General features: G+C 35.0%; 1 protein-coding gene across 35 annotated transcripts in view; it reads left to right on the top strand.

Annotated features, from left to right (window-relative positions):
• Positions 1 to 24,817, top strand: part of RIMS2 (regulating synaptic membrane exocytosis 2) — a 453,335-nt gene that overhangs the window by 328,417 nt on the left and 100,101 nt on the right. For 13 of the 35 annotated variants that reach the window (XM_053929817.2, XM_053929790.2, XM_053929794.2 and 10 more), the window contains one exon: positions 16,586 to 16,758. The exons of 16 other annotated variants lie outside the window; for them this stretch is intronic. In XM_053929817.2, the coding sequence (XP_053785792.1) occupies positions 16,586 to 16,758 (173 nt within the window). Of the gene's footprint in view, positions 1 to 16,585; positions 16,759 to 17,619; positions 17,869 to 23,053; positions 23,157 to 24,817 lie in introns of those variants that run through there. 6 more of the 35 variants (XM_045181563.3, XM_053929800.2, XM_053929798.2 and 3 more) reach the window with 2 other exon arrangements.

Raw genomic sequence — 24,817 nt, 5'->3', positions numbered from 1 at the left:
AAGGAAAAATCAAATTTAGGGGGAAAGAATTGGTGAATACTCGAGGGATATGGAGAATAAAAAAATAAAGGAGACTGGAACACAGTGTGTATGAGAAGTTACAAACTAAATTACTGAAGTTAAGTAATTATGTTATCAAGGTTGACATTAAATACGCCTGTCCCTTGGGGAAATGATCAACAGGTGTGTATATGGGAATGGGCATTTAAAAAGAAATACTCCTTTAGAGTGGTGACATAAACAGACCTGAAAACTGAAATACTAAATTTATAAAAAGGGAATGTTAAAATGTCGTTTAGGTGGCCTTGTACAAATTACTAAGATACATGAAAATACCGGTATTTATAGAAGTAAAGAAATGAAAGATACGCTGTAATTTTACACTAGTGATTGAAATAAAATGTTGGGGAGAACAGCTCTTTGCCTAAGCAGAACAGTTGAGTTGCAGGTAGCATGCAACAGCTCCAGGCACGTTACCACTGAGCTAGGCCCGGTGCCCGCTGCAGGGAGAGCTGCCGCAGCATCAGTGCTCACGTTACCAAGAGCACTCGCTGTTCACATAAAACATACCTTTGTGCCAGTGTAAAAAGAACTGGAATTAAGATCACCTACTCACAGTTTTCATCCCAGACCAAATCAAGAAATATCACCAGTCAATCTTACCGGTGAAAATACCAGAGAGAATTCTAGCTGCTGCACCTGGATTTCTTCAGTGAAACACACCATTCCTCTAAACTTCAGTTATAATTTGTAAAATGTTTCTATTCTTGTGTTCAATTCTACATAACCCTGCAATCAGATAGCTTCACATTCTGTTGCAAAATCTCAAGAGAAATTTTGTGAAATTGCTGCTGGGGGAGCGTAGGGAGGAAAAAGAAAGACCAGTTACATTATCCAGAAGCATTCTCACTGCCAGATTTAGCCTACGTGGCTCTGAGAAAGCGTGCTGACTCCTCGGTGCCGATGCCACCTCTGCATGGCCCACCTCTCCTCCACCATCCGAGGACACATTTTGACCAAGTACTGAACACTTCAGATTGTTTCCTGGCCCCAAACGAGGCCACGCTCTACTGGACCGTCTGGCTGCTTATCCAAGCCAACCAGCCTTCAAGCCTTTAAGTAGTCACCTGCTGTGTATTTTTTTACAGCACTCCAAGGTTGTTCCTTTACCAGATGTATTTATGACAAGAAATAAAGCTAGATTTTAAAATCTAGACAATTAAACTATTAAGCAAGAGCAGCAATGTACAATATAGCCCTAGAAGTGCAAGAGATATTAGTGGTAATCTTTATCAAGGCCTGATTTAAAAATCTTTAGTCCCACCTACACAATCTGTAAATAGCTGTATTGCCTAATCAAAAGTGAGTCATAGATTGAAATGAAAAAGAAACTAGATAGTCATATTTTAAAACTTTATATCCTATTTTCTCTCTTCTAAGGTTTTCTTTATTCATGTTTGTGAAGGTAGATTTCTCATTTATATCATATTAAAATTCACAAAACTAGAATTTAAAAGTAACTAAAATTTTTTCATATGTATTTTTATAATTTCTTGATTTATCTTTGAGATAAGTAAAGGTATAATCAGTACATCAAAGGAGCAGTATCGGTTGCAAGTATAACTTCTTGTTGTTGGGCTGCATTATGGAAACCATAGCAGCAGCCACATCCGCAGCCCAACCTCTGATGTCTAGATGACAATAATAAAGGTAGAGGCAGTTATGTTAATCAGGCTTCCATTTATTTTTAGTGATTGTGATTAAATATAGACTACAGAATAGTATTGAAAATGTGGACTCCAGAACAAAACTGCCTGTGTTCAAATCTTAACTTCTGTGACTATTTGTATGACCTTGGGCAGGTTAATTAACATATTTGTGCCTAGGTTTCTTATTCTGTAGGATAATAATAGTACTTACTTCATAGGATTGTTTTCAAAATTAAATATATATATATGTATATGTATTACTCTTAAGCAGAGTTTGGAATATAAGGAGTAATCAAATAGTAGCTGTAATATAATGGTGATCATGATGATAATAGTGATGATGATGGTGATGATGATGATGGGAAAGGAGAAAAACAAAAATTGTTAAAGTGTTTCCAACAGATAACTGGTTCTTACCAAAGTTCTTGGGGATTCAGGTCTATATTTGTTTCCATCAACAATCTACTACATGTATATAAATATATATTTAAGGTAATATAAAAATAAGAGAAAAGAGAAGAAAAGTGTAAAAATTAATGATAATTTTAAAAGTGTAAAAATTTATTTGGATTGTCTTATTTTTATTAGTTTAGTCAAGTTTTTATCTGCCCCAAATTATTATTCTTATCATTTCTACTCCCTAGCAACTAGTAGTATTTAAACTCTAATTTAAAAATAGATAAAATTATACTTACACATAACTTACCTACCCCTCACGCACACGCACACACGCTCACATACCCTAAAGCTCTGGGCCAAGGGAGAATTTCTTTCTTCCACAGTTTAGCTGACAAGCAAACTATTCATTTCCTTTTGTCTCAGAAGTACAAATATACCTTGTTCTACATGGGATTTTAGAAATTTTATATTTTTATCTGTGATTAATCTTTGAATATAAAAGTTTCTAACTTTAGGGGTTTTTTTCCTTAACATTTTGTGTTAGTTCGCTTGGGCTGCTATACAGAATACCACAGACTAGCTAAAACAATGGAAATTTATTTTCTCACAGTTCTGGAGGCTAGAGGTCCAAGATCAGAGTGTTGGCTGGTCTGGATTCTTTCCAGACGTCTCTCCTTGGCGTGCAGATGACCACCTTCTGGCGGTGCCCTCACGTCATCATCCCTTTGTGTGTCTGTGTCCGCATTTCCTCTTCTTATAAGGACACCAGTTGTATTGGTTTAATGCACATGACCCAGTTTTACCTCAATTACCTCTTTAAAGGCTGCAGAATGGCTGCTTTTAGTAAATATGTTACTAGAAGTTGACAAAAGAAGAATTTTAAAGTTGCATTCAGCCACCTGCTGCTAAAGGGCCAGTCAATGGACAATAGCTTCTGTGGCTGGAAGCAGCCGTTTCTGCCTGTATTATTGCCTGAGAACACACAGAAGAAACATTTTGTTTTACCTCCAGCAAAAAAGGAATGTGTGCATTCATCTTTGCTTTCACCAAGCATCCAGAGTTACTGGCTTGCTAACAGCTAGAATACAGCGGATACATGGGGTGAAGTATATTGGTTACCAAGGGGAGCGAGATCTTGTTTTATAGAATCAGGGAGGATATGGGAAATAAGGGAGGGAGATGATAGGATAAATAGGGCAGAAGCACTCTTTCCAACTCAAATTTCATATAATCTAAAAGGATTAAGTATAGACGTATAAAAAGTACAAATATAAGAATATTCAAAGCATTGGGAATGTGCAAACTTATAGACTTTCTGAACCTATAGCATGTATGACCTACTAAAATACATATATTCTGTCTTACATGGTGATTATTTACTTAGTTCTTAGTAGGTACTTCTTGAGAATGGGGACTATATTTTATTTTATATTTTATATCTTTGTAGTCTCTCCAGTGGCAAGCATTTTGCCTTAGCTATAACAAGCACTCAATGGATTTTTGTGTGTGCGAATGAATGTTGACATCGATGTCAGAATGACAGGGTAGGGCAGACGTTGGGAAAAGGTTTTAGAGCAGGTGAATACTAAGCATTTCGTGCCAAGATAAGAACAAGATGGAAGCTGTGAGGGAAAGCATGCATAAGAGTCAAAAGCAGACTTTCTAGTGGGCATGTGATTATTGGTTTCTGTCTGGAGTTAATCATAATAGAATACTGAGAAATAATGGGAAGATTTGGGTTCTAATTTTGATTCTAGCACTTAGGTGGTAAGACTTTGTGTAAATTGCTCAATAGTTCTTTACAGCCCAACTTTTTTCTGAGTACAAATTGAGGGAACCCTGTAATCTGTAAAGTGCTACACTAATACATGGTACTTTGAAGGCTGCATTGAAAAAAATTACTGTTAACACTTGGATTTTAGGCGGCCTCATCATTAATTAAGCAAATCGTTTAATCTCATAGTTTAGTCTTTAAAATTAGGTTTGAACTAGATTTTCTGCGTTTCATTTCCTTCATCTAATACTGTTTTTTATTCATTGATTCAGAAAGGTCCGATCAATGTCAGACTCCCAACTGGATGTATTCTCATAAATGATTGAATCTGTACATTTTAAAATTAACTTATGGCATGATAATTATGATTTAGAGAATAAATTTGTATTCATAATATGTTTGCCCATTGCTTTCATGAAATAATTGGTAGCTAAGTTTGAATCAACACAAGTCAAAACCTTTAGTCAATGAGCCCAATTATTTAACTAGGACAGTGTGGAGCCATCTACATCAATAATTTCTATTTAGTTTGGCTAATTGTAATTTGAACATATCCGCACTTTCATTATGTGATAGCTTTGTTCATGAGCAGAAAAATTTGTTGTGATTTTTCTTCAACCGGAAAGATTACAGATGTTACTTATTAACAAAATAAATTTACTAATGTTTTCCTAAACATGGAATTTTGATAATTCCTATCTCATCAGTTTTGGAGATTGTAAAATAATACTTCAGTCTGGAAATAATATAGCTAACCTTGAAATAGACCTCATATGAAAAAAGGAACTTTTGGCTGGTGATAAATTCAGGAGGTAGCAATATTGTCGTAAAAGGGTATGGAACTTCGCCTGGCACACCGGAGTGCCCAATAATGGCAGTCATTTTTATTATTTATTATAACATATGAGATGGGGGTAATAAAAAAAGCTGACAGAGGAATTCCATTCTGATGGACGAACCAAAACTCACCAGTTCCATACAACGTCCTGAGTAACAAGGAAAACGGCTATGATTTCAGTATCGGCCTTTCCAGGTCATTTTCATGACTAGGAATATGCACAGCAAGGCTAACGGTCTGCAGGGGCCAGTCATGTAAGAACATGTTACTTCTTAACTTAGGCTCATTTCCATATGTCCCTACCCCCAAACTAAGTAAATAAAAGATTACCTGAATTTTAAATTGAATATAAAAGGGTTAGTTCAATAGGACATAATACACCTTATCATCCAAGTTAGTTTATGTAATACGTATTTTTATCATTTTAAAATTTTACTTGTTCAAAATTTATCCAACTTATGTTATTTTCATGCTATTTTTATATTCTGATTATACATGCCATTTTAGATAGAATTTTAGAAATTCCAGAAAGGAAATAAAATCTTTATTTTAAAGTATCTATTTAAAGAAAAAACAACATGTGGATATTTTTAAAAATATTTTGTTTATTTATTTTTAGAGAGAGGGGAAGGGAGGGAGAAAGGGAGAGAAACATCAATGTGTGGTTGCCTCTTGCGCGCCCTGCACTGGGGACCTGCCTGCAACCCAGGCTTGTGCCCTGACTGGGAATTGAACCAGCGACCCTTTGGTTTGCAGGCTGGCACTCAATCGACTGAGCCACACCAGCTAGAACAATATGTGAATATTTTTAAAAGAAATGACTTAGGTTCTGAACATGCTTGCCTAGTAGACCGTTAAAAGTGAAATTATAACTCACAAAAATTCTTTAAATGAAAAGAAATAGACTTTTATATTAACAATTTGTATAGGTTTAGTCAATTCACTTATCTGACTCCCAGTTTTCTCATTATAAAATGAGGAAGACAATAAGGATGTCACTTTCACCTGTAAAATATTGTGATTTTTTTTAATGACTCAGTGGCGAGCTTCAGCATCAAATAACATTCTTCGGCTTTTTTTTTAAGGGCGGTTACATGAGTCCTCTTTTGTGTATCTGAACACAGTTTGTAACCTCAGGGGACATTTAGTAATTTTCTCTTTGCTACAACTCAGAACTGCATACCTGGGGTGTCTCTGAAGCTGATCAACTATTAATTCTAAATTCTGGTTCTGCAACATTAAAAGAAAAAAAATGCCAGAGAAACTATCAAATGAAAAACAGTACAACAAAGGACTGAGTGAATGAGGAAGTAATAAAGGAAAGGATGTAGAAAAGGAAAAAAGAAGAAAGAGAGAATGAAAAGAAAGGAAGAAGGGAGGGATAATTCTTCCGGTCTAGGATTTCATAATCAAATTAGGAAGACACATACATAAGCAATGCTCATACAAAATAGCCTGTGTTACTGATGTAATAAAAGTAAATGCTGCAAAGGAAGAGTAAGAAGAGAAGTATTCTTTTTGCCTGGAGAAATCTGTGAATACATTGTAGAATAATGCATAAGGCAAAGGAAAGGTCAGGCAGAGGGAAGGGAGATCTTAAGCAAAGTAATAGAAGCATATGAGCACAAGCCATGTTTAAGGAACAGCTAGCTAGTAGTTCTTTAGAATGGAAATGTAGAACAAACTGAGATACTTATTAGGAGATACCAATGGGAAGTTGGCTGGGACGAGATTGCGGAGGGCTTTAAATCTCTCAGTTAAAAATCTAGAATGTTCCTTTTTACACTCCCGGGCTTTAAAGAACTCACCAGTATGACAAATTTGTGCTTTTAGAAGATAACTTTAATGGTGTACTTAAGATGCATTTGAAAAGCAGATTAAAGACCAGGAGTCCCACTTAGAGGCTATTGCTATGGTCCAAACAAGACCTAATTGTTATTCCTTGCCATGTTTTGACTCTTGTCTCCATCCCAAATGGTTTAAATGCAAACCCATGTGATGCTGCTCTCTCTTCTCCCGCGAGGAATGAGAGTAGGGGGCCTGGTCCAGATGTCTGCCCTGTCCTGAATTTGATGGGTCATTGCAACTCTCAGGCCCTTTACAGTTTTTCAACACTGGTAATAAAGCCTTGAGTTATTCTGTTATTTTCTAAAGCATTATTTTTTGAAAGGGAGCCCCACTTTATATTCCCAATCCATTAATTTTTGTTGTGTCTCTACCTGCTTCAGATTCCCAGGACCTGGAGTCTACGTTTTGAATGCTAGCTTGTCACTCAATATCTGTAATAATATCTGTAATATCTCTACCTATATCCTAATAAAAGATATAAGTGTTGTCTGAAAATACAAAGATCATGTGACAAGCCACATAGTATTAAAGGTATTTATAAAAGACCAAGTATCAGGAATTCTTATGGGTAAGGAGAGTTTCTTTATGGTATTTCTTAATTCTAGGTAGATTTCATAGGTTTCTAATCTGAGGGCTTGGGGAAGCTTTTAGTCATAATAAGGGCATAAGTGTTTTAACAATGACTCCTCTCTTCTGGAGAAATAAAGGGCTCATTGGTTTGGACTAGTAGGAGACAGTCAGTTCTGCTCCTGCTGAGCTTGGGTGTGAATGAAATGTTATGGATCAGGATGCAATACTAATCAGTACAAAGGGTCTGAGAAGAACCGACTTTGGGAATACTTCTTGACCGAAGCAGAGATTTCAGGAGTAATTAAGGGCCTAAAAATGAGTCTTAACACCCAAAACCAATATATAATAATAGTGAAAGTAAACTAATTTAAAAATTAAATAAATTTTTAAAAATGAACCTAATACTAAAGCTGTTAAAAAAGAAACAATTATTCAAGTTATATAGATACATCTAAATTAATAAATGTCTGTGTTAATATATTATCTATAAATTTAAAGATAACAGTTGTCTTAGATATTGAGAAAAATGATATAGAAAATATCTGAAAGTTGTTTGTAGACTATAACAATTATTGAAATTTTAATAATTATTAGTGTTATGGTCATGGATTGTTACATTCATTGGTTTAACTTTTCTTGATGCCAACTATAAATATAATTATAAAACCTAATGTAAGTTAACAGCTTTAAGAATAAAAAATTTCCAAGTTAGGTTTGGTATTATCCCAAATAAGAAAAGTAAATCAGCAAATCTGGTGTCAGAAAACAATGACTTATTCTTTGAATGGGATAAGGAATTAGGAACTTACAAAGTTTTCATAGCTTTTTTTGAGTCAAGATAAAATGTTTGAGATTATAGCCAAATGATGAGGAAAATTGAGAATCACAATCTAGAGCTTCTCTCATTTTATCATGGACTATGTCTAAATTGTTATCATGATAAATATTTACTATGTCTCAAGACCTGTGATCTCCTTTCAAACTTACATTAAGCCCAGAGAAGAGACTCACCAAGAGCACGTAGCTACCCGTAAGTGGGACAGCAGTTACACATTTATAGCTTTCAACTCTCTATTCCATGGTCATTATGATGCACTGCCTCTTACCATTAAAATCAGATGTCTGTATTATGGTTTTCAACAATATTACTGGTTAAAGAATGTTCCTTTATACCACAAGAACAGAAAATATTTTTCTGACACAGAACAGAGTGAGTGGCATATCATTCAAGTTTACATTCAGATATTTGTAACAAAACATCCCTATAAAATTATCTGAATAAATAAAGATTATATTTTCACAAACAAGGGGTGTAAACAGCAGTCTCAGCTGGTACTACTCCTTGTGCTTAGAGCGAGTGTTCTTGCTCCCTGTTGTTAGAGTAAGATGTTCATCCCCATTGTCACAGAATGACTCCTGCAGCCCTGAGCTCAGGTTTAAATTCCAACGCCAAAGAAAAGCCAGGAGGGAAAGGCAAAGGGCGATACCAGATGAGTCAGCCCTCTGTACTGAGAAGAGTAATTGCTCTCTCCAAGCCCCTCCCCCTAGGCGTCTGCTTATATCTCAGAGGCCAGACTCAGGTCAAATGATCACTCTAGTTACACAAGAGATCCTGAAGTGGTTTTGTTTTGTTGTTGTTGTTGTTTGATAAACCACCAAAATAAGTCTGGATTTTTTTTTTTATAAAGAGCAAACAGAGAGAAAGAATATTAGTAGGCATTCAGAAGCAACTGCAACAAATAAATAAGTGTAATAAACTCTGATTACCACCAGCATGAAAGACCAAGAACCCATTCAACAGTCCCAGATGACTAAAAATTAAGATATTTGTTTCTCTAAAATGAGTGTGCGATATTTCTGAACTGAATAGAGTATAGAATACTGGAGGGGAAGTCAAATATAACTCACAGATTTTCTAAGTTTTAGGTGGATACTGAGCCTGTTAGATAATGCAGGGACATAGGCAATATAAAAACAGCTAGCCTGGGGTGGAAGAGAATAAATTTGGTTTGGCCACTTTGCATTTGATGTCCCAGCAAAATAACCCATGGGAGATGTTCTGCTAGAATCAGTAAACACAGGTCTAAAGCTTGGGAGAAGGTGAGGGCAAAAGATAAGGATTTACGGGTCATTACCTGGTAGTTAAAATGGATAGATGTTGGATTAGATCACGCTGGGGGAATTTGTGTAGTGAAAAGAAAACAGGACTAAAGATTAAAATCTTTGGAAGATATGATGTAAAATCAAGTTAGAGGAAGTGAAGCCTGCAAAGGAGATTAAGAGAGGTAGTCAGGGTGACAGGGGAGAAACTGTGAATGGCAGAACCTGAGAAGCCATTGTGGAAAAGTTTCAGGCAGAGAGAGGACTTCAGCAACGTTAGCTGTACTGGCAAAATGAAGAAAGAAGAAAACTAAAAAGACACTACTGTCCAGTAACATATGATACTATTGGTGTTTTTTGTTTGTTTTTGAGAACAGTTGCAGTAAATAATAGAATAGAGTAAGTGAAAAGTTGTGGATTCTGATGAGGAAAGTGGTAAACACATTTGTTAAAGGCAAAAGTGTGAGCTAGATCTCTAAGCCTGGAAAATGTGAGTTTCATTGCAAAACTCACATTTCCTTCTCTGAAAATTCTGAGAAATCCATGGAAATAAATAAAGGATGACATTTCTCAAGGAGCAGCTTGTTAATAGTAGGCACAGAGTTCCCACTGAGCCAAGCCTTTGGGAAAGTCATAATTGATTACTAGTAAGAATTCTTCCTCTAAAATTCTCCAGGAAAAATAATTAACCTTATAAATTTCCTTCAGACCAAGAGACAAAAGTGTTGGCCTCTAGGCTAATGTCTACCCTTTCTGCAATTGTGGATTTTTACCTTAAGCTGTTCTTGCTGGTTCACCTGTCACAAGATTTCTCTGGATGACTAATTTACAGATCTGATATATTATTGTCTTTTACTCATTGTTTCTGTCCTTAGGAGTCTGAGTGAGTCCTACAGACAATGAGCGTATTCCTAAACCCCTCACCTGGTGGCGTGCATCAGCTCTGTTCACTGACCACGTGGTAAATTGAAATCAGCCGTAATGGAGTATTTATTCCTCAGAAATCAGCAAACTATAAATCCGAGTTTTTCCCCCTTGGATAGCTGGGTGTTAAACCTACACTAGCACACCACTGACAACACCCCCTGTGGAGAGTGAAAGAATTAGGTGACTAAACTATTCAGCTACCATCACAGTGTTTTATGCTCTTGTTTGATACTTAATACTGGAGATAATACCCAGTATGTAGCCCAGATAAAATAAGCATTCCGTTCATTTTTATTGAGTTCCTACTACATGCCAGACACTGATCTGGATAACGGGAATATAAAATAAATAAGACAACAATTATCCTCAGGGAGTTTATAATCTAGCAGGATGGATGGATAGAAGATGGATGGATGGATGGAGAGACAGACAGGAAGCAGATATATGATAAAACTCTAAGAAAGACATGAATAAATTAGTTTAGGGACACTCAAGGTAGTGATTAATTCTCCTTGAAGGAATTAAGAAGGATTTTTCTAGCTGGGATTTCATTTTGAAGAATATTGTTTATAAGGCTAAACCTTAAATTAGCCCTCAATATTCCATGGCCTTTCCTGTCTTCTCTCTCCCAAGCAGAGACTTATCCCACAATACCTTCTTTAGGAGACCTAGCTAAACAGAATAATCCCTGACCGACAGAGTTTTGCACACTGCAGCCGGCATTCAGACCAGATAGTGGTAAGAGCCTTGGCTAAGACAGAGAAGAAAATCACCTGGAAGTAACTCATCAGAGAGAGTATCCACAGTTGTGGGTCTAGCAACAGACAACAGCTCTTCTCTTGAATTGTGATATGCGGTAAAAATAGGGTGTCAGAAAGAGGAGACCATCTCGTTCGCATGACTTCTGTACCTGACCGCAGCACCGAGACTCCCTCTGCTCTGTGCTACCTCCTCTGTGTACCGCGCCCACGCTGAAGAGTCTAAGCCCTGCCCAGAACTTCAGCCTCCCCTTTCTCTTCCAAAGATTGTGTTTGCCCTAATTGTTTCCCCTCCTTTTGATCTGTTCACTGTGTTTTCTCTCTGAATATGATATGAATAGTCCTACGAGTCTTCTTGATGATATAAAACTTGTTTTTCTTCAAACCCAGACTTTCTTACAGTCCAGTCTTTTGTAATAATCAATTCTTGAACTAGAGCTTTAGACAGCAAACTGCAGTGTTCTAGTGAGATTTATTAAACTGAAGACTAGAAATGCTTCAGGGAACTCTTATAATTCCACCCACATGTTTTGTCTGAGAAAGTTCACACAACCTGAGATGCTGTAGAGAAATCACTAGCAAATAACCTCATTAAAAACTTTAAATGAGTATACTGGAGAAAATTAAAATTTCATTTAGAAATTTGAATATCCTTTTTTTCTCAGGAATATTATTCTAAAATTTTAATTAAAACTTTCAGTAGAGCTTTGCAGATAGGCTGTTACTTTCCAGTAATGTTAGGTAAATAGGGAGAACATGAACTTTTCCCAGGCACTTAGAAACTCCTTAGCGTCTGGAACATCCTGAAGAAGAATAATTTCCTGTAAATTTTTCTAGTTCATGATCTCCTTAATAGTAATGTACGAAACATCAAAATGTTGTCGGGAAAAGCTTCCTCACTCTCTTACAAGATTTTAATGATCTCCAACCAGAGCACAATTTTCAGCTGGGATCACGTAATCCTGTGCAATAAATCTTTCCTTTTTTTCCATTAACGAGAACTACAAACATATTGTTCATTGCTCATCCGTCAGCTGTAAACTAATACATGCTAACTCTTTAAAACACTGTTTATTGTGCAGTGCCAAGACAACGCTATTGCCTAAATAAATGAACGTACATTTATAACCCATTACCCTGGTATAATAAGAATTTAGCTGCTTCTATCTCAGTTTTCGTTTATTATATTTTAGGACAAGCAAAAAACACATTTAAGAAAAGCAAAAAAAAATTGAACCATTTTAAAAGTAAACTCCAGTGTTAGGTCATTTATTACTTTGATTTCTGGGCTTTTTGTGAATTGTATATATGAAAGTGTTATATTCTAAATATATTTAAAATAAGCTCTAAAGCTTTATGTATAAAATATTGTTGTTATTGTTTCTCACTTTCCATATATCTCATTCTGTTGCTCGTGTGTCTGTGTGTTATGGAAACCTGAGCTGTATTCCAAAGGTAAACACGCTTCGTTACTTAGAAGCACCCAGAGAAATGCAGCTGGTGCAAGCCCGGAATAGGTAGCAGAACCTTCATCAAACTAGACATTTTGAAACTAGTTTGCATTTTTCCTTTTCATGAATTTTTCACTCTGTCTTTATTTAATGGCCTACTTTTTAGGCACTGCTGTGTGCTAAGCACACTCATAGGTATTTTGAGTCATTTCTCTCTCTCCTCACAATAATCCTTAAAATGGGATTTATCCTTATCTTACTGGTTCAAAGGCTAAACCTGATTTTCAGTTAAATTAAGTCTCGGACTTTTAGGTGGTAAGAGAGCTTTTACCACCTAAAGATAAGGAAGATGCTCTCCTGAACTTTAGGAGCTTTTATTCCCATAGAGAGTTCGAAAATTAAACATGGACATTCTTACACACACACATACACACACCTCTATAACAAGAGGTATTGTATGATAAGTTATGTAAAAGCCATTAAACTATAGTATCTGGAATCTTTTCTTTCCTTAAATTTTGTGTACCTAGCAAACTAGATTATATGAGAGGTCTTAGCCAAAGATACGTTCAATGTACACCATGTGCGTTTTAGAAAATTCCTAAGTCTTAGAGCGGCCTCTGTGCACCTGTGAACTGAAGCATCAGGACGTAGAAAGACAAAGGCCAGAGGATGCAAAGTCAGATCCTAACTACTGAAATTCAGAAGTTGAGCAAGCAGTTAGGACTCAGAACAAATGGGTCAGGAACTATTCTGGGAGAAAAGGGATACAGAGGTACCAGGTGGCCTTGCATATCAGGATAAAATAACAGAGAGAAAAACGTAAAATAAAGCATCTGTGTCAGCCAAGAAGTGTCATTTATCTCCTGCTGAGGTAAAGCTCTTCCTCATCCCGAAGTTGGGAATGAGTAATTCCCAAACATATGTCACCTGTAGGGGATGGGATGTGAATGGTGAGGCCCAAGGACACACTGGGAGTTATTGAACAAGTTCAATTTAATATTTAAATTTTGCTTTATACAAATACTTTCTGAGACAAATCTTTTTCATTTAAGTAGAAATAGTTATATTTTTATTGTAGCTTAGAGCAATCTTAAAGTAATAAATTTATTTTTGGGTACTTTTACCCAATACTTCTTTTGTTAAAGACATTCTAGAATTGATACTAAGCCAGTATTTGGCTACTATGTAATCATAATCATCACCATTATCATCATTTGTCATTTATAAAATACTTGTGTGTTAGATATTGTCCTAAGTGCTTTGCACACATTGTCTTATTTAATTCTTGCATCAAGCCTAGATCTTGCATCAAGATGGGTATGATTGTTATCTGCTTCGTAACATGTAAGAAACTGGAATCATAGAAACAATTATCCCGAGATCATATACCTAATAACTAATGTAGCCAGGATGCAGACCACTGATTCAGTCTCACTTCAGAGCACGTGCTCATAGTGATTATAATATTTCCCTTACTACCTCCTCGAGTTAAAATTTAGGATTTTTTCATTTGAATTTAGATGATATAATAATCCTGTGAACTAAAGCAAAGAAAAAGATATAATACCAAAACTGGTGCAAAGAAAAAAAATGTAATACCAACACTGCTTATCTATTCAATGTTAAATTATTTTAAAAGATATGTCAGACTGATTTTCTTTTTTAATATAAATACTAAGAATGGGAAAGATGAAGTCCCCCAATACAGTATAGTATCTGTTGAACAGGTTAGTAGTTTTGAAAATTTTCTTAAAACATTTACTTTTCATATAAATGAAATGTTTAAAAAACTATATAAATAAAAAGAAAGACTTCCGTTTATGTCTGAACTTGAGATCAAGTTTACTGTTAATGCATTTGATGAAAACACATACACAGTGTGTGTATATATTAACAGAGAGAACGTTGGCCCACCCATTGGAATGCTGTCAGACAATGGCTGGCAGTGGCTGAGGACATTTGCAGTTAAAGTGTAAATTTTTCAAATATTAACATTTTTTTTTAGTTTGAAAAAGAATGTCGTTGACGAAATGCTCTCCAAATAAATCCACCGTAAATAAATAATCTTCCTTTTAAAATAAAACATGGGAGTTCCAGTTACACAGATAGTTCCTAGCGGGGGGAAGCAGTATTTTTTTTTTTGAAAAATTTAATTACATTCTTTGTGTTAATTGAGAATTTATTTAACAAAATGGACAGTTAAAGTGGACTAAGATAGGCCAATTTTTTACCTAATTTGAATGTATGTTTCTAAATTAAGAATTTCATTATTAAAATTTCATGAAGCCTTAGAAATAATCCCTTTATCTTACATTTGAAGAAAAGCATCAGTTGTTAATTCAAAATTATATAACTAGATACTGGAAGATTGCAGAGAAAAAAAAACACATGGTTCAAATCTGACGTAAAGTTTATACTACGCCGTACTACAATTCATTTGATCTTAGCCAAAATGTTTATATCTAACACTTGTAGTGAATTGTTATTCCTGCAGACCTGTTTATTGATTCTTCAAGTCACAGTGAATGGTTTCTGTGAGATAATAATGTTCTAAGGCTTTGTGAAATCTACCACAATCTATAATTAGAGAAATCTCTGTTACAAAATTGACAGATAAGGATGTTTCAGTATTATGTTTGAAATGTACATAATTAAAGAAAAATCTGTTAGCAGATATTCTCTTAACCCAGTAATAGCTACCAGGAACATAAGAACACTGGCTGAATTTTTTTACATGTGTCCGATGCCAGGCATGTATTATTACATTCGACCCTCGAACAACACTGGTTTGAACTGTGCAGAGTCCACTCATACATGCTTTGTTTTGTTTTGTTTCCGTAAGTACGGTAAAGTATTCTCTCATTATTTTCTTTCTTTTTTTTAATATTATTTTATTTTATTTAAGATTTCATCCATTTACTTATAGAGAGAGGGGAAAGGAGGGAGAAAGAGAGAGAGACAGAAACATTGTTGTGTGAGACATACATCAATTGGCCTGCAACCCAGGCATGTGCCCTGACCAGGAATCAAACCAGTGACATTTTGGTTCGCAGGCCAGCACTCAATCCACTGAGCCACACCAGCCAGGGCCTCTCTTATTATTTTCTTAACAATTTATTTTCTCTAGCTTTCCTGTAAGAATACATATATAGTACATTTAACAAAGTATGTGTAAATCAACTGTTAACGTAACCAATATGGCTTCCAGTAAACAGTAGGCTGTCAGTAGTTAAGTTTTGAAGGAGTCAGAAGTTATATGATGATTTTCAACTGCTTCCGGGGTGAGGGATGGGGATAGTCAAGTCTTCTAACTTCCATGTTGTTCAAGGGTCGACTGTATTTCTAACTTTGAAAACAACCCTGCAAAGAAGATATTATTCCTGTTAGTTTATAAACAGGGTTTTAAAGGTTAAATAATTTCCTTAATTTTACTCACTAGTAAGAGGTTTCCTTACTCCAGGTTTTCCAGACCCCATTATTTTTTTCATCCCAATGTAATTAACATAAAGCATTTATGATGGTTTTAGACTCACCAGAATATTTGAACATCCAGAGCACCCTACACCCTGGCTGTCCCAGATAACTGTCTAATCATTTCAATTCCAGGAGATTTGAATTGAATGAATAATAATGACATTTTCTAGTATTTCTAGGATTCATCAAAATTCCAGCAATCATTCAAAAATTAAACTTTCTCTTTTTCTCTTGGCTTTTCTTTAAAAAAAGTTAGTGTTTTATAATTAGATTTTATATTATCTCTAGGTTTTCAGTGAAGCATAATGGATTAAAGAGGAAATTGATGGCTACCAAAATTGATTTTTATGTTACAATGGCAAGTTTACTGTAACTTTTTTTTCAAATTTTATTCAGAAATAAAAATATGCTACTTCCTAACATTAAGCCAAATGTTTATTTCCCAGATTTTACCTAAATGTTCTTCCCTGAGGCCATTGCTGTTGTGAAACTATTTTAATGGCCCTCATTGGGGTGTGGGGAAAATGCTCTAATTGCCTTTGCTAAAAAAAAGGTTTTATATAAATTGAATTTTTCTTTTAGGATAATTGACATTCACTTTTGTTTTATATGCAACTGAGTGGGGTTTTGCAGTATCCTCTGTGGACAATAAAGTACTGAAATAGGAGAAGCGAATAATTGCTTTGTGTGGTAATACTGACAACTTCTGCGTATTTGTCAATCTGTGTTAACAGTATCGATCAGGATGGGATCCTCATAGAGGGGCAGATAATATTTCCACTAAATCTTCGGACAGTGATGTAAGTGATATATCTGCGGTTTCAAGGACTAGTAGTGCTTCTCGTTTCAGCAGCACAAGCTACATGTCTGTCCAATCAGAGCGGCCAAGAGGAAACAAGAAAATCAGGTGAGTAGGGGGACTTGTGCAGGAAGCTCTTCTAAGTATGTATCAGGAGGTCTTCCTTTTTCTTTGCATAAACATAATATTCTCTATTTCTAAAGGTTAGTGTTTGTCATTAAGGCAGTAAGAACCTCTGTAGGTATTATTTTATATTTTGTTTTGGTCCTTTCAAACTTCTTGCATAGGCAAATTTTATAGCACTTACAACAATTTTCTTCCTAGAGTACTTGAGTTAATGTCATTAGTTATTTTCTGTCTTCTTAAAAAAGTAATTGTTATACATTTGTTGAGGTTAAAGTGACAGTTTTGTGAAGACTTGAATTTTGTAATATTCTAAGAAATATGGAAAATAATATTTGGAGGGGTTTTTTCCTACCTGAATATATTTCAGTGATTCAGAAAATATAAGAATATTATTTTTTTAGTAGGTTGTTCCTTATCCTCTTGAAACTCTTATAAATACATGGAAAAAGTCCTCAGCTCCTCAAAATTTATTAATGTTATATATATATGCCTGTATAATTTGCATTTATCACCAGACCTATAGATTTTATGGGCATGTGAGTTAAATTATTTTTTTACTTGTAAGTATCAAAAAAAAATCTATAATGAAGAAACCACAACTTTTTTCTATGCAATTCTATAATGGGAAAATGTGATTTAAAAACAATTAAGATGAAGTGTTACTTACAACAAGTGCTTCTCTGGTATACTGGGAAAAAGTTTCAATATTTAGAATTTGTAATTTTTATTTATGTTTTAGTAGTTTTTATTTCCTTTCTGTTTAATTTTGTATGCATATTTTTCTTACTTTTTCTTCTTTGTGTTTATTTGCATGCCTTCCTTCGGTTTCTGTTGCTTTCAAAGGCCAAAGGGAGTAGCAGAGGGAGGGAAAGAAGGGAATGAGCATGAAGAGCTAGTTCATGAGGAGGAAGAGGTAAAGCAAGAAAGGATTGATGAGAATGAGAAAGGGAAAGAGGTTACAAAAATGTCCAATGAGAAAAACAGAGAATCGGGAGATGAGGAAAAACCACAAGATACGCCTGAGCAAGGGAAAGACAAAGGACAGTGGAGTAAAGAGGATTTACAAGGGCGATTCTCACAAGATGGTGACAGGTAAAATATGCTCCTTTTTGTAGACATTCCCCATTAGCAACGTAGTCTTTTTTCCTACCCCTGAAAACTGTTTTCCCTCTTACATTTGGCTCATTTTCTTGTGTTTTCTGTATTTATATTCTAATACAGCTAATTAATGTGTTGGCAAATTATCAAATAGATTGATTTACTAAACAATCTTTCATTTGTATCAACTAGTTCTGAGAGTTTGAATTACTGGTTTTCAAGTTATTCAGGATTAGCTGAACCAAACTTAAATTTCCCTTTAGTTTTTTTTTTATCATGAATTACCATCTATCTTCCCCATTTGTACAGTCAAAACCTTTGAAATGAAGTTCTGAAAGGGCTGAAAAAATTAGCTTACTTTATAAGAAATGTTACATACTGGAAATGAATTTTTTTTAATGAGTCAGCAAATAACAACAAGTAAGCTTTATTCAATCTGTAGCTCTCTTGCCTCTTAGTTTTCTGGCGGGTTCTTGGTGCAGTTTTGAGTCCTAAGGAAGACTGAACAGCTGAAAAGGAAGGGTAGATGCCCCAGGGTAGAAGGCAGACATAGTGGGTTAGGCCCCTCTCAAAATTCATTCAGCTAGAGAAACCACCAAAGAAGGAAACTTGAACAGGGCATAAAGGCAAGGAAAAAAACAGAAACAGCAAGGTATAAAGCAACTATGCGTTCACTTTTATAACACAAAGCACTAAAGAGGAAGCTCTCTGTATAGTGCTCTACTGAAGGTCAAATCAGCACAAGTACGTAGAAAGCCTTCAGCCTGAGGAGATGGGTTTCTCTAATTACATTTATCTGAGACTGAGGATTGCAAATCTTGCATGTGTTGGAGGAATTGTAGTTTCTGTTATTCAGTCCACAATTTGATTTTGTGTTAGTACAAGTCTGCTTGATAAGCATACCCTATTATAAGACAAAGTTTGCATTAATATATCTTAACCCAATATCAGTATGTACTTTATTCTCATTAATGAGAAGGATAATTGGGACAGGTGTTTACCCCTTGAGTATACTGTTCAGTGGTTTAGTCTATGACACTTAAAATTTGTCTCAGATTGGTATATTTAACCATATCACTGCTCTATGAAAGTCTCTGTAACAGACATTAAACCTAATAATGAATATTAAAGTAGGCATATTTTGTGATTTGAGTCTAAATTATTAATTTCAGTCTGCCTTTGTTTTTTATTCTTTTTAAAAGATTTTATTTATTTATTTTTAGAGAGAGGGAGGGGGAATGAGAAAGAGAGGGAAGGAAACATCAATGTGTGGTAGTCTCTGGTGTGCCCCCTACTGGGGACCTGGCCTGCAACCCAGACCTGTGTCCCGACTGGGAATCAAACCGGCAACCAACCCCTTGGCCCAGGCCCATGCTCAGCCTACTGAACTACACCAGCCAGGGCTCTCTTTTTTATTTAACTTTTGATAGTTACATTAGTTTATTTAGTAAAATCCATTTTACTGATTTGCAGGGCATAGGATTATATTATCATTAATTCACAGAGAAAAGCTTTCTAATTTATCCTTGGAAAAAGATACAGTTTTCTTTTGTCTGTACACAGGAGTCCATTGATATTTGCCTAGAGCCAAAAGCCTATACAGGCATACCTGGTTTGGCTAGAGGTTTAGAGAAGGTTATGACCTACATTTCCAATTTCTAAAAAATTTTTACTGAAGGACATGTTTTCATTGCTTTTAGAGAGAAGGAAAAGGGGGAGGGGAGAGAGTGAGAAACATCAGTAAGTTGCCTTCTCCTAGCACTCTAACCATGGATCAAACCCACGGCCTGGGTATGTGCCTGATCGGGAATTGAACCCGCAACCTTTCTGTCTAGGGGATGATGCTGCAACCACCTAAGTCACACCAGCCAGAGCCTAAGTTTCCAATTTTTAATATTACTTTCTTCTAAACATTCTCCAGGTAGGGAGCATATTATTTTACAGGGAAAAGGAAAAGGTGCTGTATTTCTAACCATTTGAGTTATCAAGGCATTGTATTCAGTTTAAGCAGCTACAGCATATTCCTGGAACTGTAAACTGCAGGAGCTCAGGCCGATCTCTCCAGGGAACATATATTCCGTAAGATGGCGAGAGTGTCAGCTGCAATTTTGGTAAGAAAATGGTGGTGTCAGAGTGCAAATAGGATCTTGAATTTGCTTTCATTTCTTAGAGTAAAACCAACAATCTTTATTCCTAGAGAAAATATGTTTGAGTACTCCCAGTGTCATTTTGTTTTGGTAGTTGTTAAAAATAATTGTACATTGTTTATAGGCTAAAAACAACTTCCGTGCTTATACAACGTTATCAGAAACAATCATCTATAATACACCATTGACGTTTTATGCCTTTTACTTGTAATCCAAGTTTTTATAAACTAAAAAGTTTTCTGATGTCAGAGTTTAAGTATTGATAGTACTGTTCCTACTTAAAGTTAACATAGTGACTACAATGAGCAAAAGTTATTATAGTTGCTATTTTCATTATAGTATTCAGATCTCATTGCATGGTACAGAATTATGTTTTTTGTGTTCTGTTAAGTCAAATTAACATACATCTGAATTTATAAGCAGAAAATGAATAGCGAAATATAGACTCAAGAAAGTTCATTAAATGTTTGAATATATTTGTCCTAAGTTGATAATAATATATTCATACTTAGCTATTTATATTTATACACATGTATATACATCTAGGAAAATGCCCCTGTATCATTAATGATGATATGGTAAACTCTAGAAAATCTGGAATTTTATTTGCCATTTAAAATATTTTTCTCACTCTGTGTAATCTTAGATGTAAAATTTTAAATTTTACATCTATTTACATTTGCTGATTATATGCCAAATACATGTAGTAAGCTGGCCCAGAAAAAAAAAAAGAAGTAACGAGGTAAGAAGAAATTACTCATTCAACTATTTACTTAGAAAATTTCTCAGGCAGTGTACTTAAAATTGGAAATGAAACTAAATATTTTCATACTTTTAAGCCTGAGAATGAAGCAGTTCCTTAACCTTGGGTGGATGGATGTTTGAGGGTAGCAGCATGTCCAAAACATGTCATCAGGATACCTAAACAAATTCACAAGAAGTTATGACAAAAAAAAAATGGCAACAAAAAGGGAGATCTTAAATCTGCAAGGGAAAGTAGACAAAACAAATACTGAAAGTAGGGCATTGTCAAAATCAACAATGTTGGTAGCTTTGTCATCTAACTAGACTCCTAATTCATTCTTCCAGACTCTTTTCTGGAGACATAAGACAAAAGAAAAAAATTCAAGAAACTCATTGTCTATAAATTTTTAGTTCTAAGGCATTTTTATAAATGCTATGGAATTATAATTTATCTTTCGAAAGTAATTGTCCTTGAGATGGAAATTTTTTAAAGGAAAAAGACAGCATCAGTTTAAATTTTCGTGAATAGCTGTTTTTAAGAGATTAAGCCATTTAAATTATCAAGCGACAAGTTCTCATCTTTAGAAGGGCAATCAGAATAATTGTTAATGAAATGTTTATTGCTGCTAACATATGTTTTTAGAAAATACACATTCACTGCTATGTAATAGAACTTCATGTGTACGGCATATGCCTGCCTATGTTACACCTTTAAAGGGAAGCAGTATGTTTCATGAAAATAATTGTGGATTAGGAATCTAAGATATCTGGATTCTCATCTTAACTTTGTCACATGTACCTACCCACTTTATCTGCCTGGGATGTTTTGCTTGTCAAATAGACGAGTGGGTGACTCATATTCTCTTCCATAGATGGATGTAGAACACAGAAAACAGGAAAGCAAGCATCTTCAGCTATACTGATGATTATTATCATGAACTCAAAATACGATAGGTTCTGTGACTAATCACTAGTAGAACAAAGAGCTCAAATAAGTTTCTGTCATTGGGGAAATGTTTTTAAATTTTAAGCAGCCAATATTTAATACTTCATTGTTCAAGTTGAGTGTTTTTTGGTTTCCTGGAAGTATTTTTCAGTGCTAGCCCATCCCAGCCAGCACACGGATGGACTGTGTTCTTCCAATGGTGTATTTCTGATGGTTTGTGTTTTGTTCTTTTTTGCTTTCGCACTGAGGCTATATCCTCTAGTTAATACTACTGAAAATCTTAACAAGCCCAAGAAACTTTTTCTCTGTTTTATATGATTGTGCATAGAGAGAGAATTTTTTGAAAATACTTGAACATCACTCTTAGATTTGTGATTCTGCAAGTTTTGAGTGGAGCCCAGAAATTGACATTTTTTTAAACAAACATACCAGGGTATTAGGTTGCAGGGAGCTGTGATGCTCTCCGTCTTCTTTTTGGAGTTGCTTGTATTTCCTAATGCATTTTAAGGTCAATTTGACAATTTTCAAAAAAAAAATTAAAGGGTAACAGGGATGTTGATAGGGATTGTTTTTAATTAATTAGATCAGTTTGAGGATTACTGCCACCTTAACAATATTGTCTTCCAATCCATGAACAAGAGATGTTCCATTTTTTTATGTTTTTCTTTGCTTTCTTTCAATGATACTTTGTAGTTTTCAGGGTACACATATTGTACTTTTATTAAATTTATTGTAGATAGTTATTTTTTATATTATTGTAAATGGAATTGTTTTATTAATTTCATTTTTGGATTGTTCACTGGTAGTGTATAGAAATGTAATTAATTTTTGTATATTGATCTTGTATCCTATAACCTTGAGGTATTAATTTATTAGCTCTAAGAGTTTTTGTTAATTCTTTAATTCTTCAGAATATTCTATATGGGAGACCATTTCATCTGTGAATATAGTTTTAATTTCTCTTTCCAAGCTCAATCACTTTTATTTCTTTTCCTTTCCTAATTGACCTTACTGAAATCTCCACTAGAGTATAAACTGGAAATAGCTTATGGACAGTTCTTAAAAGAAACAGCCACATAGAGTTGCTTTATAGTAGCTAGAAAAGCATTTTTGAGACTGTCTCCTGTGTTATTCATTCATTTCAAATAGTCTATGTGAAACTTTCATTCAAAACTTTATGAGCATCTCGCTTAAAGAATCTAGTTGCTTCACTGAAAACAAAACAACGTAGCCCATTATATTTTCTCTTTCATTTAGTGATCCAAAACATAATAATTTAATTCAATTTCTTAGACTATATATTAAAATTACTGTATTATATATAATAATTGGCGTTTCTCTTTTGCCTTATTCAGCTTTGTTTTTCTACTTCTATTTTATTACAGTTGTGAAGCATATAACTTTTTGTTAAAACTTCCGCCAGTGATAAATGCTGCCAAATCTAGGTAACAGATTTTATACCATGCATACTTATTTAGAGTTCGACCCCATTACCGTTCTCTTCTTGAAATGCTTTTCCCTCTTGGCTTTCGTTTTTGTACACTCCCTTCGTTCTCATGCATCTCTCTGGTCACCTCTGTCTTTGTGAGCTTTCTCTGTGCTCCTTTTGTATTGATATTTTGTAAGATCCTACCTACCTAAGCCGTCTTTCTTCACTCCCCACATTCCATCTTGATGGAGCATCCTGTTCCATGGCTTCACGTAGCATCTGTATGTTGATGACTTCCAGATCTGTATTTCCAGCCAGATCTTTTTCCAATCATCTGCCAGACCTGTCTCGTCCTGCTCCAGCCTTCGACTTGTCTGTCCCAGGGACATGTCAAGCTCAACATGTAAAATTCAATTCATTATATCCCTTATCAAACAAACCAGAGTTAATAACCTGCTCCTCCTTTGGTGGTGTCTTTTTCAGTGGACAGCATCAGTATGCTCCCACTTGGCCAAACCGGAAACGTGAGCATCAACTCTAGACTCGTCTTTCTCCTCCACTGAGCACAGTTTGCTCCCTTATCGCCAAGTCTTAGTGAATCTAATGCTCAGTTGTTTGGGAAATATGTCCATTTTTCCCTAACCTCATTTCTACTTTCATAATTTAAGCTGTTATTCCTTATGGAGGTGACTAGGTAATCTTATCTTCAGAAATAATAACTCATAAGTCTGAGCTCAATATGATAACATAAAGAATGAGTGGTCAGTTACTCGAGGGTAGCTCATTTGTGAATTGGTTGCTTTTAAAGGGTGAATTTTTTTAAATGTCAACCTAATTAGGTTTATTTGATATGTTAAATCACATGGGAAGCATTATCAAATGAGAAGTGATGTTAAACCTTCTTAGGTTATATTGATTTGGAAGCATGCTATTAATATAAGTATTTCAGAAATTGTACGGAATTCCTGGAAATCTGAGGTGTCCGGGTGTAATGTTATTAGTCATAATTCAAGTTATCATCTTAAAATGTTATATGTCACAGAAATAACCAGATTTCCTTGTTAATTCATTATGATCAACTTCCATCAGATTATTAACAATTCGCACGTTGAAGTCTTTTGTCATTTACAGACAGTCCATTTCATTCTCCTGGTTTTGGAAAGGATCATACCAAGTACTCTGGTTTTTTTACATTTTGAAAAATTGTTTGATTACAGTTTGCATTAAACACTATTTTGCATTAGTTTCAGGTGTACAACACAGCTGATAGACATTCATATAAGTTACAGTGTTCTCTCTGATAATTCAAGTGCCCAGCTGGCACCAAAGATAGTTACTACACTATTGCTAACTATATTCCCTTACGTTACCATGCCTGTTTTGTAACAGTATTTTTTATACCATCACTCTATTTCACCCCACCTCCCAACACACCTACCTTCTGGTCTCCATCGGTTTATTCTGTGTACTTATAAGCCTGTTTCATTTTGTTTGTTTATTTTGTTTTTTTGATTCCACATTTGTGATATCATATGGTATTTGTCTTTCACTGTCTGGTTTATTTCACTTAGCAAATTACTGTGTAGGTCCACCCATGCTGTTACAAATGGTAAGATTTAGTTATTTTTTAAGGCTGAGTAATAGTCCCTTGTATATGTACCACCAGTTTTTTATCCA

Source organism: Desmodus rotundus, chromosome 8, assembly GCF_022682495.2.
Source record: "Desmodus rotundus isolate HL8 chromosome 8, HLdesRot8A.1, whole genome shotgun sequence".
NCBI lineage: Eukaryota > Metazoa > Chordata > Mammalia > Chiroptera > Phyllostomidae > Desmodus > Desmodus rotundus.
This window is presented reverse-complemented; position numbering and strand designations above follow the sequence as displayed.